We start from the raw sequence: 12766 nt of genomic DNA on the forward strand, positions 1-12766 counted from the left end.
ATGTTATCCCTTGCAGAAAGACACCTTCTTCATGGGCTCGCTATCGGGAACCGCTCCTCGGACTCCGTCATGGTCGGAGGGGTTGGGTGTTCCCTTATTGGGCTGCTAGCCGGGGAATGGACAGAAGTCGCATACAAATGAACACTGGAAGTCTCAAAGACAGTATTTAGGCGTCTGTAGTTCATGGATTTGTTGTCTTGGGGCCTGTGTCAACAGATAGTTCCCCGACTTTCGGTGATCATCTGCTCCCATCACTGACTTCACGCAATCTTCGATACACTACCATCTTCCTTGCATCCCGGGCATTATTGACTTGTAGCTTGATAAGCACGTATGTACAACTCGGCGACTGTCCATTTTGGGCGATTCCCGGTTTCAATTGGCCCTTTCATGTAACGGGCGCCCAAGAGTCAGCAGCCACGAACTACGAGACAGTCATCACGAGAAAGGCAGCTCCGATTGATGACGGGGCTTTCACTCCCCATTTCGTTTTGGAAGCTCTTAAGAGATACAACAAAGGTGTTCTCGTTCGCCGTTTGCCAGAGTATTTTCGACCCCGAGTACTTACTCCGCTCCACCCAAGGCCTCTATGGGGTTGAGTTTCGTCAGTCAGCTCTTCACCTTCAATTGATAGCATGCCATCCATCACAAAGTCCGTCGTCGAGAGAATCAGTGATTTAACAAGCGCACAGTCCTTTTGGGATCACTGACGATTGTCGTTTTGGACGCGAAGATCTTCAGTGCTGGGGGTACACCGTACAGCTGTGGCCCGTCGGTTCGGAATCCCACTTAGCCTGCTTTGGTCTGGAGTGGGCGAGTCCCGGTTACCAGCTTTTTGAGTCTGCCAGCTTTTTTATTCCCCCAATCTCCCCTTTCTGGTGGCACTTTCTTCTTTCTTTCCTTTCCTCCTTCCCTGGAATACACCCCCTGGACTGTCCTTTTCAACCTTGGACTGGCCATCTCAAGACCTCCCATCGTCCGCCTTTCTCTTTCCATCCCAGACAAGAGTGGCTCTCAGAACGGGTCCTGATTGGCTGCCGTCTCAGATCCAGCTCCCGCTCAGTCGGACCTCCTAAAAAGGAAACTCTGTCTAGGCGGCAAAATTCACCGGCTTACCTAACACAATTTTTCTTTCGAGATTCCAAGGGTCACGGTGGCTCAGGCGGTGCCATTTTTGTCGAGTCCATCTTCAGGGGTTCGGTGGCTGTCGTGACGACTCAACTGGCCTTAGTGTACAATCCGAAAGGACCAGCTCCGTTGGGAATCGACTCGGGGACAATTGGATTTAGCTGAATCTTTCTCCGGTCCTTCACCGACGTCTTGCACACTGCTGCGTTCTCAAGGTACGTCTCCAGCCAGCACCGCGGGTCCCTTGCTCCCCGTTGCTAGTTGCGCCCGCCGCGTCTTCTTTATCGTCTCCGCCCCCTGCTAGCGCCTTGCCATTGGGGGGGATTATTCACTAACGGCAAAAATTCTCAGGTCTTTTGAAGTCCGTTGGCCACAGCACAAATAGTCTCCTCTTTCCTCGCCTTATGGTATTAGACCCCAGAAAACATATTTAAGTTGCTTTCGGCCCACTGCCCAACACGGATTCCGTGAATTGAGTATATCGGATAGGGTCTTTCGCTCAGTGGCCCGTCCGCATCAGCACTTCTACCTAGGTACCTAGGTACCTTCGTACTCCGCTCACACCGCCTCCTTCCATCATGGCTTCTACATTGATTCGGAGGAACTTCCCAGCAACAGATGGAGGCAGTGAACCTGAGCCTTCGTGGTTGAAGCGTCAGGTTACCGGTCGTCTGCAGTCCATCTCTCGCCGCGCGTGCATCCATCCCATTCACACAATTGTCGTGATCGCCCTTCTTGCTAGTACAACCTATGTTGGCCTTCTCGAGGGAAGTTTGTTCGACTCGTTTAGGAACCCTAAGCATGCCGCAGGTCAGGTTGATGTTGACTCGCTTCTCCTTGGAAGTCGGAGCCTCCGGTTAGGAGAAGATACGTTCTGGAAATGGCAGGTCGAGGAATCAGCGACACAGGAGGAATACGAGGTAAGGCATTCCCAAAGTATTCGGACCGCGCTTTGGTTCTAATCGTCAATATCTGCCAGGCTGCTCAGCACCTCGCTTTGATGACCCTGGTCTTTCCGGATTCCGTGTCGAAAGCAGAGTCGTCCGCACCAGTTGCCGACACTATCGCGGTGCCCACCAACACCTCTGCTCAGCGTCTTCCGCATACACCTAACCTTTTCTCCCCGTTCTCCCACGACTCGTCTCTTGTCTTCACTCTCCCATTTGACCAGGTCCCTCAATTCCTGAAGGTGGTTCAAGAACTTCCTGACCCGACGATTGATGGCGAGGAAGGGGAACAAAAACAATGGATTATGCGTGCTGCCCGGGGTCCAGTTAGTGGCCCGCGTGGGTCGGTTAGGTTTTGGCTTGCAGATGCGTGGAGTTCCTTTGTTGATCTGATCAAGGTATTTATCATACGAATATCCTTGCAGGTGTCATTCGCTAATAAACAACAGCACGCCGAGACAATCGACATTGTGATCATGACATTGGGTTACCTTGCGATGCATCTCAGTTTTGCATCTCTCTTCTTCTCCATGAAACGGTTGGGGTCGAAATTCTGGCTGGCAACTACAGTACTGTTCTCCGGCATTTTCGCCTTTTTGTTTGGCCTTCTCGTTACAACAAAATTCGGTGTCCCTATCAACGTGCTTCTTTTATCGGAAGGCCTTCCGTTCCTTGTTGTGACAATTGGCTTCGAAAAGCCGATTATTCTCACCAGAGCCGTCCTTAATGCCTCGGTAGACAAGAAGCGTCAAGGCCCAGCCACACCCACTCCTAGCTCTATCCAAGACTCCATCCAGACTGCGATCAAAGAGCAAGGGTTCGAAATCGTGAGAGATTACTGCATCGAAATTGCGATCCTTATTGCGGGAGCTGCGTCTGGAGTCCAAGGTGGCTTGAGGCAATTTTGTTTCCTCGCTGCCTGGATTCTTTTCTTCGACTGCCTTTTGCTCTTCACTTTCTACACAACCATCCTCTGCATCAAGCTTGAAATCACGCGCATTAGACGCCATGTTGCGCTCCGTAAGGCCCTGGAGGAAGACGGCATCACCCAGCGTGTTGCGGAAAATGTCGCCTCAAACAATGATTGGTTTGGCTCAGGATCGGACAATGGCAGCTCTGATGACACTAGCGTCTTTGGGCGAAAAATAAAATCGAACAACGTGCGACGATTCAAGATTCTCATGGTTGGAGGTTTTGTGCTGGTCAATGTGGTGAATATGTCCACAATTCCTTTCCGAAATTCAACGAACTTGTCCCCTATGCGCAACGTTTTTGCTCCCACGCCAATCGATCCGTTCAAGGTTGCCGAGAACGGTCTTGATACAATCTACGTTGAAGCCAAGAGCCAGAAGATGGAGACAATTGTAACGGTTGTCCCACCTATCAAGTATAAGCACGAATACCCCTCTGTACATTATGCAAAGCTTGGAGAGAGCCAATCTCTTGAGATCGAATACACCGACCAGCTCCTGGACGCCGTTGGTGGCCGTGTCATTGACGGCCTCTTGAAGAGCATTGAGGACCCAGTCATCAGCAAATGGATCATTGCTGCGTTGACTTTGAGTATTGTTTTGAATGGCTATCTCTTCAACGCTGCAAGGTGGAGCATCAAGGAACCGCAATCTACCGCACCCAAGGAGCCCGTCAAGCCAAAGGTCTACCCAAAAGTCGATTTAAACCCTCCTGGCCCTAAAAAGAGCATGGAAGAGTGTGAGGCGATGCTCAAAGCGAAAAAGGCAGCTTACCTCAGCGATGAGGAACTGATCGAGCTCTCCTTGCGTGGAAAACTCCCTGGATATGCCCTGGAGAAGTCTCTGGAGAACGAAGACCTTATGAGCCGGGTTGACGCTTTTACGCGGGCGGTCAAAATTAGAAGGGCTGTTGTGTCAAGGACGCCGGCAACGTCGGCAGTCACCAGCTCCTTGGAGGCCTCGAAGCTGCCTTACAAAGACTACAATTATGGCCTTGTTCACGGTGCATGCTGCGAGAATGTCATTGGTAACCTGCCATTGCCCTTAGGAGTTGCTGGACCTCTCACCATCGACGGTCAGAGCTATTTCATTCCCATGGCTACTACTGAGGGTGTCTTGGTGGCTAGTGCCAGCCGAGGCGCTAAGGCTATCAACGCCGGTGGTGGTGCAGTAACTGTCTTGACTGGTGATGGCATGACTCGCGGACCCTGTGTCGGCTTCCCTACGCTTGCACGAGCAGCAGCAGCTAAAGTTTGGCTCGACTCAGACGAGGGTAGGAACATCATGACAACTGCATTCAACTCCACTAGCCGCTTCGCCAGATTACAGCACATGAAGACTGCTCTTGCCGGTACCTACTTGTATATTCGGTTCAAGACAACTACTGGTGACGCCATGGGTATGAACATGATCTCAAAGGGTGTCGAGAAAGCACTAAATATCATGGCAACGGAGTGTGGGTTTGATGACATGGCCACCATCTCTGTGTCTGGTAACTTCTGCACCGACAAGAAGGCAGCTGCTCTTAACTGGATTGATGGTCGCGGAAAATCGGTCGTGGCAGAGGCCATCATTCCTGGCGAGATCGTCCGCAATGTGCTCAAGAGTGACGTGGATGCTCTTGTGGAATTGAACACAAGCAAGAACCTGATTGGCAGTGCGATGGCGGGTAGTTTGGGTGGATTCAATGCTCATGCGTCCAACATTGTCACTGCAATCTTCCTCGCAACTGGCCAGGATCCTGCACAGAACGTCGAAAGTAGCAGCTGCATCACGACCATGAAGAAGTAAGTACACGCTGCCCTCTTGGGCCTAGCAATATCCCCCGTTGAACTGCATACTAACAATTCTTGTAGCTCAAATGGCAATCTCCAGATTGCCGTATCTATGCCTTCGATCGAAGTCGGCACCATCGGTGGCGGCACTATCCTTGAAGCTCAGTCCGCTATGCTCGATTTCCTCGGCGTTCGTGGCTCTCATCCCACCAACCCAGGTGACAACGCACGTCAGCTAGCTCGTATTGTAGCAGCTGCCGTGCTTGCTGGCGAACTGAGTCTGTGCTCCGCACTAGCGGCTGGACACCTTGTCAGAGCGCATATGGCCCACAACCGTAGTGCTGCTCCCACTCGATCAGCGACCCCAGTTTCAGCAGCTGTTGGTGCTACGCGCGGACTGTCGATGACGTCTTCTAAATAGATATCAATATCTATTGGAGGGAGCCAGCTTTCTCCGTCTCAACCTCTACGATAGAATACGACACCATTAGGCTTGTCTCTGACAGCCAATCTTGACCCATTTGCTCTCGGTCCCGGTCCTTCCTTTCGATCCCGGAATTCATTCTCTGAGCTCTTGATTACACGTGGGCTTTTCTTTTGGCAATCATTAGTCAAGGGCATGACCACGATTGATTTTTTTGGGAAGTAAATATACTGGAGTCTGGGTATTATAGAACACCGCAGGAATCACCTGAACAGCAAATACCACCAAAACGCAAAGGATGCGAGCGATCGATCCTTCCAGAGAAGCAAGAGCGACTGAGCTGATGCTCGTCGGAAAACATTTGAAAACAGGTTCGAATATCATTGTTCGCAATGTATGGATATACACCTAAATTATACCTCCTAATCCAAAACCTCCACCATATTACATCCGTGTTTACGGATTCCAATACTTCTGGTATCCTAAAATGGGATCTTGCATATTAGCCGAGTACTTGCATACAGTTCAGTAAAATAATGTGAATAATGATTAAACAACCCACAATATCAGACAAGGTCGAGACTTAAGACTGGAGACTCCGTAATCCGGAATAATTAAGTGATGAAGCGTGTGAAAATGATGATTCTTTCCGCCCAGACTCCTGAACTAACCATAGCCAGTAGTTAGTGGAGCGGTGGCTCCAAAAGGGATGGAAAGCAGAGTCTGGCCGGCGGTGGCCGCTTAGAATAGACGAGCCGCTGGGGCGAGATTTCGCAAGATGCAAATCATTTTCCTTGGAGGGTGAATTTAATATCCTTGTTTGTGCTCCCGCTTCCAGGAAACCCAGCTCGTGGCATCGATCCCCAAGATCTCTCCCAGTCTCCGGACGGACACATATTTCGGCAAATAAAGGAGAGGGCTATCTCCCTCGCGACCTTGAGGCTTGTGGTTTACGTTCGCCCCGGATTCGGAGTTGTTGAAGTCTTGAAGAAAACGGTTCTAGGCATCCCACTCCCTGTCGGTGAGCACCGCCACATCGGCGACGACAAGAGACTAAATACCACACTAACTAGACGGACCAAAACTCAGGATCGGTGGTCCTGGGGCGCCCGGTGGATGTTGGCGCCACGAAAGTGCCGTGATGAATTAACTGTTGAACTTCCAGGGTTCTCGGCGGCTGTCACACCCGGTGTATGGATCGCTTGAGAACCAAGAGGGAGGAGGACAAAGAATTCACACGGTATTGTACTTAGATTATTCGTCGAAGGTCGGACTGGAATGTAAATAATATTAAATGAATGCCAGCTTCGATTAAACTTGCCTTTCACTCGCCAGTGTATCAAAGGCTTTCAAGTTCCGCCCCTTTTTGAAGCCAATGATTCGTTGGGAGACTGGAGATGATGGTGGTTAATTTCAAGGAAATAACGGGAATAATGGATGCTGATCCCCTTTCTTGATGAAGAGCTGGCCCTTCTCGGTTCTTCTCTGTCAGTTGTGCTGAGGTGACAGTGTGACACTGGCAGAGATCGGGGATTCTTTCTTTCTCCAGCTTCTCGTCTCGCCGACTCTGAGATCTTGCCCCCTCAGAGTCTCGCGCGGCCCCGTCTGTCCTCCACTCTTTGGGACTTTGGAGTTTGGATCGCTCATCCTCTGACGGTCTGGCCGGTTGTGATCCTTTATTTGTTTCGTTCTTCTTTTTTCTTCTCTTTTTCTCTTCATTCATCGGTTCCTTTGGCATTTGTCCGTATCGGCGGTCTCTCATTCCTCCCTCGCCATCCACAACGGCCCATTCGCTTCGCCTACAGCCTCCTTACCATTCGCTGTCCATCTTACTTCTCCCTTTTTTGGGTGGAATTTGCATCCCTTGTTGTATAATTCTTGGACGGCTCTCGCTCATTACTGTGAAATACGATCAGAATCCCTCGTTTTTCGACGGTGCCGCATTTCCTCCCCGTAATCGTCGTTCCTCCCCCGATACCGCCCTTGTCCCTCGGAAATCTGGATGTATACGAGTAACAATACGACCGATTGGTGGGTTGAACAACACTTTGCTAGCACACAGTTGTCTCGAGGGAAATAATATATCGGTCATTGTCGCTTGGATCCATGAATGGTCACTCAGGGACCATGTCGCCCGTCTCCGTAGACGGAAGTGACTGGTCGGGCCTTAATCAATATCAGAAGTCGGATGCGCCTTTCTCGCCGACCTTCTCGAATCGCAGCAATCTGGCGACACCTCCTACCTCTGGCGTGCCGAATCCACCCAATAGTGCCGGTCTTCCAAATGGGTCGTCGTCTTCACAGTTGAGTGATTCGGGAAACCCATCTCCGCCCAACTCCGTTGCTGCGCGATCTAGTGATGGCACCTTGGGAGACAACCGCAGCAGACGGCAACGGCAGGTCGAGGAGATTCTAGCCCAGCATTATTCCGCCTTAAGAAGGTTCCTCTTTTCAAGTTATCGGGACGACCGAGGCAAAAAGTCAAGCAAAGCCCAGGATAAACTTCTCCGGCTCTCGCCCACTCAATTTCATGAACTCAGCACAGATGTCTACGACGAGCTACTCCGGCGGCAGCAGGCTATGCCATCTCCCAGCCGGCCGCCTCGCCCTGAGGTTCCCGCATTTCTTCCTCCGCGAAACGATTTCCACGAAAAGCGCAATCAAGCGCGTCAAAAGCTTGCCTCGCTTCAACATCAGCGCTTTAGGGACCTCGCTGCCGATGTCTTCCATGAACTAGAGCGGCGATTCCCGCAGTTCCCCGAGAAAGAGTCTCGCCGAGCTAGCCCTGCGCCCAGCATGCGTGGCCGTCCACCACCAAATGGGTATGGCCCTGGGGGTTACCCTCCACCCCCGGGCGCTCGGCGCTCCCAGTCACGGGGCCCGCCCCGAATGGGGAGGGGTTACCCCTCTGGTGGTCCTCCTGGGAGTCCCATGTATCCTCCTCGGAAGATGTCTCTTAGTAGCACAACTTCTGGCATGAATGGGGAAGGACCAATGCCCAAATCCTTTCAAAGTAATACCATTGTCCCCAATAAAAGTACCATGGTGGAAGATGATGATGATGCCGCTGGCACCGAAGACGACTACGATTCACGAAGTGATGCATTTGCTCTGGATTCATTCCTACGCAGTAGACGTGGCACTGCAACAACGATCGGCGAGGGTGATAGGAAAATGCTGGCTGATACACAATCACAAGTATCAACACTGCAGGACAAGGTCAGCAAACTCGAAGAGTTACTCAAAACCAAAGACGAGGAAATTGCCAAATCTCAGGGAGGCCGCGAGGAAGTTAATAAACTTGAGGACCTGCTTAAAGCGAAAGAGGAGGAGATCACGAGGTACCAGGAAGATCAAGATAAATCACAGGTACGTATTTACTTGATGATCCTATGTTACTTCACTTTTCTGACGGATTTCCTATGCAGATAAGCAACGCTGAACGGCAGGAATGGGATGATATCAAGTATGAGCTTGAGAACAAAATCCATAAGGCAGAAGACCTGAACAACTCGTTGCAGTTTGAACTTGAAAAGGTTCGAGCAGAACACGCGGCGATGGAAGGCTCAAGACAAGAAGGCGGAGATTCTGAACTGCAGGCTCAGTTCGCCGGCCTTGAGGTTAAACACCAGAAGCTACAAACCGAGCTGCGCGAACAACAACAATTGACTGCGGAAGTTCGGCGGGAAGCCGCAGGTTTCTTGATGGAGATGAGGGAGCTGTCGGAGCAGAGTCACTCAAGGTTGGAGCATGAGGAACAATTATCCCATCAAGTCCATAAACTGGAAGAGGAAATCCAATTCTGGAGGGAACGCCACGCGAAAGCAAAGGCACAACTTCGGCACCTCCGCGCATCCACTGCTGGCATCTCAGAGCTTCGTACCGATGTCAACACCGTGGCCAAAAACAACGAATTCCTGCAAGATGATGGACTTATCAAAGACGTCCATATCACAAAGTTCCAGATATCTGTCGATGAACTCCTTCGCATTGCGCGAACTGATGGCCACCAACATGTTATGCCCCAAGTTAATCCTGTTGTGAAAGCTATCCGCGGTATTTTGCAAGATATCCAGCTCGCTCAACATTCTGAATCTGCCGAATACACGAAAACTACGCGCAAAGTGTCTGCAACTGCGAATAATCTAATAACTGCCGCGAAAAATTTCGCCAGCTCAGGTGGTCTCTCTCCGATTTCCCTTCTGGATGCGGCTGCTTCTCACTTATCGACTGCCGTTATTGAACTCATCCGCATAGCCAAAATCAGGCCTACGCCAACAGATGAGCTGAATGACGATTATGAGGAGCAGTTTGCACAATTGAGATCGCCAGACTACTTCAGTGTTGCGCCCAGTCATAGCAGGTTGAGCCACAACTCTGTTTATAGCGCCATAAGCGCTCCACCAGAGTCAGAAAGCCAACCCAACGGCGTGGGTATGAAACCCGATTACCAGGTGGAACAAGAAAACCATGAGCTTCAGGAACTGAAGGTGAGTAATAAAAAACTTTTTGCAATTGACCGTACTGTTCACAGTTGCTGACCTTCTCAATTATAGTACTACGTGGAGGACCAAGCCGACGGATTAGTCCAATCGATTCAATCCCTGGTGGCTAGCATCCGTGGCGAGGAAAGCATGACTACTGTCCGTACCCATGTCTCGGCTATCGCCTCGATAGTCACGAATGTGTCATCATCAACAGAGCACCTTATTAGTCGACCGGACACAAGCCCGGTTCTTCGACAACGTGCTGGCACTAGCATTGAAACTCTCGAATACCAAAGAAGCCGCCTCGTTGGCGCAGCCGCGGAGGGCGAAGGAGCAGCCGATCTTGGGCAGCTCCGTGCAGCCGCCAATCAATTGCCACCTATTGCCTTTGAAATTGCACGCGAGACAAAGGAACTTGTCCAACGGTTGGATTCGACGGACCACGGTGATGCCGAAAACGACGACTTCCGGTAGATGCCGTTCTACCGGAGCACAACCCGCGGTCATATTTACGGCTCGCATATGTTTTTTTTTTTTTTTTTTTTTTTTTTTGTTTTTTTCTCTGCCTCAACCATTCCTTTTTCATTTCCCAAGGATGTTGACGTTGACTGCTCGATCTCGCGGTTTCGAAAATTTTGCACTGATCATGCATGAAAATGAGCAACTATGTGGAACGAATAGTTAGACTTGGTGGATTACGACCCTTTTACTTCGATTTATTCCCCCATTTAGCTTCATGAGCTGTATTTTTATTCCCTTGAACCGCCTGGTTTTATACTTTTTATTTAGCGTTCTTTTATCTTCATATCTTCGGTTTGCTAACCACCATATTTGTGATGGCTTGGCTCCGTCGGGTTTCTTTGCATCTAGACTTATATATTCTTACTCATATACTTATTGTGTTATCTTATACTCCAGATGTCTCAGATATCTGTCTCAGATTTGGGGCTCGGCCCGGCAAAGGAAATCAACTGTACTATCGATTCCGTCGGAACAGGGGGTCACGTGCTCAAGCTCCACGGAAGCTACAAAAGCAAACGGAACCCACGGCAGAAACTCAGCTTTCGCGTTGCTTCCCGGCTCCAATCCAGCTTTCTCTCCTTGCTCTGTACTTATACTGTACAACAATCTACATTCTGCTATTATTGATTCCTTCTGTAATATACGGCCCTCGGTTTGACTGAAAATTTTCTGCCTTCACAGCGTTTCCAGTTCATTACAGGTGTTTCAGTCTCCTTCCATCCGATCGACTCGTGATCCTTCAATGTGAGTCTCCTCTGGGACAATCCATCGGTGCATCCCTTTCTACCCTCAATACGCTGTCTGCCTTACTTTCGGACATCTGGGAGTTCGGTTTTCGGAAAGGGGACTGTTCTTCCTTGGAGCTGCATATTCGGCGAGTTTGGACTAACGGAATGCACGGATGCACAGACCACCAACCACCGAATCGACCCGGCTTCTGCCCCTCTAGCAACTATGTTCGCCCGCAGCCTCAAGTCAATGGTGACCCCACCTTGCTCCTTCTCTGCTCGACCCCTCCCCTCTGTGCTCAATTGCACACGCTCCCCCTTCCTCTCCCTCCGACCTTTCTCTCAATCATCTGCGGCCATGGCTTCCCAGGTGTTCTTTGACGTGGAATATGAGCCCCAAAACGCTCAGGGTACAAGTACGTATACGCCCGCCCCGCGATTTACCCCTCGTTCTATGTCCTTTGCGTGAGCTACGGACTATACTTGCCCCTCTGGTTTGTTGTTCGGATGCCAATTGCCCCATTATTTACCCAATTTGGTCCAATGGCCAATTGTTCATGGCTAACTGTCATCCTGCCATGTTATAGCCAAGACGGGCCGCATCGTCTTTAACCTCTTTGACGACGTCGTTCCGAGGACTGCCAACAACTTCCGGTCGCTAGCCTCCGGTAAAAATGAAAAGGGTTATAGCTATAAGGGGTCTCCTTTCCACCGTATCATTCCCAATTTCATGCTCCAGGGTGGTGACTTCACCCGCGGTAATGTTAGTACTCACCATCCGGTAACCAAAGATGTTACCTGGCTATAAAAGCAATTTTGAACGGTACTAACCGAGGACATCTCATCATTTAGGGCACTGGCGGCAAATCTATATACGATAGTCCAAAGTTGGGCGAACAATTTGCCGATGAGAACTTCCAGCTCAAGCACACCAAGCCTGGAATTCTCTCTATGGCCAACGCCGGGCCCAATACGTATGTTTTTTTGCACTATAGCAGACTTGCCTGCGATGAACCAATTGCTAATATCGATTCTAGAAATGGCTCCCAGTTCTTTATTACCACCGTCGTGACCTCATGGCTTGACGGCAACCACGTCGTTTTCGGTGAAGTCGCTGATCCTGATTCCTACAAGATTGTCAAGGAGATTGAGGCTCTCGGCACATCGTCCGGTGCAGTTAGGTCCAAGTTCAGGCCCACAATTGTCGACTGCGGTGAAGTTGAATAGATATCCTGAGTTTATCGTTCGAGTCGGATATTTTTGGGTGCTAGCAGCACAAATTTGAGCTGGCAATAATTGTCAGCTACCCGGTTGTCGCTGTCACAGATTGATCGCGCCCTGAGGTGATTATGACAAACAACAAGGTCTTTTCCCACCTCGTGTAATATATAACGTTTATACAATTAAACTATACACGTCAAAAGCATTCCTTTGTACAATTATCTCGAAATAGACCAAGGTAAGAAAAGTATCTGTCTGAAGATATTCAAGAGAGAAAAAAAGTACAGGCAGCTGGGGAACCCCGCTTTGCATAGTGGGGTAATCTGGTGCTGCCCCTCCTTTCAAAGCCCTAACAAATAATAACCCCGACATCCTCAAGGAACAACACGAATAAACCCTCTGAGAAGTCCCCAAAAGCAGCTATACTGCTGAGCCAAATGAATCAGTACTCTACTGGGAGCTATGCAACTTTTTTACCATCCACCGGTCCACCTGGGCGGACACGTATGCAGCTCGTTCAGGACTCCTCGTACTTAGTCTAGTAGTGCTAGCACTGTTAGCAG

The 12766-nt window shown here is 50.1% G+C and overlaps 4 protein-coding genes across 4 annotated transcripts; all 4 read left to right on the top strand.

The window, feature by feature from the left end:
• Positions 1 to 1706: 1706 nt before the first annotated feature.
• On the top strand, positions 1707 to 5242 carry hmg1 (HMG-CoA reductase; the record flags this gene model as incomplete). Its single annotated transcript, XM_040806916.1, has 4 exons — positions 1707 to 2048; positions 2108 to 2473; positions 2525 to 4833; positions 4903 to 5242. 4 exons carry the CDS (start codon positions 1707 to 1709, stop codon positions 5240 to 5242), a joined length of 3357 nt encoding a protein of 1118 aa, XP_040668180.1.
• Positions 5243 to 7372: 2130 nt separating this feature from the next.
• ASPVEDRAFT_83925 (putative cell polarity protein) lies at positions 7373 to 10206 on the top strand (the record flags this gene model as incomplete). Its single annotated transcript, XM_040817467.1, has 3 exons — positions 7373 to 8614; positions 8674 to 9735; positions 9802 to 10206. The coding sequence occupies 3 exons, from the start codon at positions 7373 to 7375 to the stop codon at positions 10204 to 10206; spliced, it is 2709 nt and encodes a 902-aa protein (XP_040668181.1).
• A 131-nt stretch (positions 10207 to 10337) lies between these two features.
• On the top strand, positions 10338 to 11136 carry ASPVEDRAFT_672388 (uncharacterized protein). Its single transcript, XM_040815938.1, has one exon. The coding sequence runs from the start codon at positions 10469 to 10471 to the stop codon at positions 10910 to 10912; it is 444 nt and encodes a 147-aa protein (XP_040668182.1). The 5' UTR covers positions 10338 to 10468; the 3' UTR covers positions 10913 to 11136.
• cyp4 (peptidyl-prolyl cis-trans isomerase) lies at positions 10977 to 12431 on the top strand. The gene is made up of 5 exons (XM_040815945.1): positions 10977 to 11025; positions 11164 to 11398; positions 11570 to 11745; positions 11835 to 11956; positions 12020 to 12431. The coding sequence occupies exons 2-5, from the start codon at positions 11209 to 11211 to the stop codon at positions 12207 to 12209; spliced, it is 678 nt and encodes a 225-aa protein (XP_040668183.1). The 5' UTR covers positions 10977 to 11025; positions 11164 to 11208; the 3' UTR covers positions 12210 to 12431.
• The last annotated feature ends 335 nt before the right edge of the window (positions 12432 to 12766 follow it).

The sequence above is a fragment of the Aspergillus versicolor genome (assembly GCF_001890125.1).
Source record: "Aspergillus versicolor CBS 583.65 unplaced genomic scaffold ASPVEscaffold_5, whole genome shotgun sequence".
Lineage (NCBI taxonomy): Eukaryota > Fungi > Ascomycota > Eurotiomycetes > Eurotiales > Aspergillaceae > Aspergillus > Aspergillus versicolor.

Coding starts and splice junctions, on each gene's coding strand:
- ASPVEDRAFT_672388 (XM_040815938.1), top strand. CDS start 10,469: ATGAGCTGTATTTTTATTCCCTTGAACCGCCTGGTTTTATACTTTTTA.
- cyp4 (XM_040815945.1), top strand. CDS start 11,209: ATGTTCGCCCGCAGCCTCAAGTCAATGGTGACCCCACCTTGCTCCTTC. Junction 11,399..11,569: donor CCAAAACGCTCAGGGTACAA/GTACGTATACGC, acceptor GCCATGTTATAG/CCAAGACGGGCCGCATCGTC. Junction 11,957..12,019: donor GCCAACGCCGGGCCCAATAC/GTATGTTTTTTT, acceptor TATCGATTCTAG/AAATGGCTCCCAGTTCTTTA.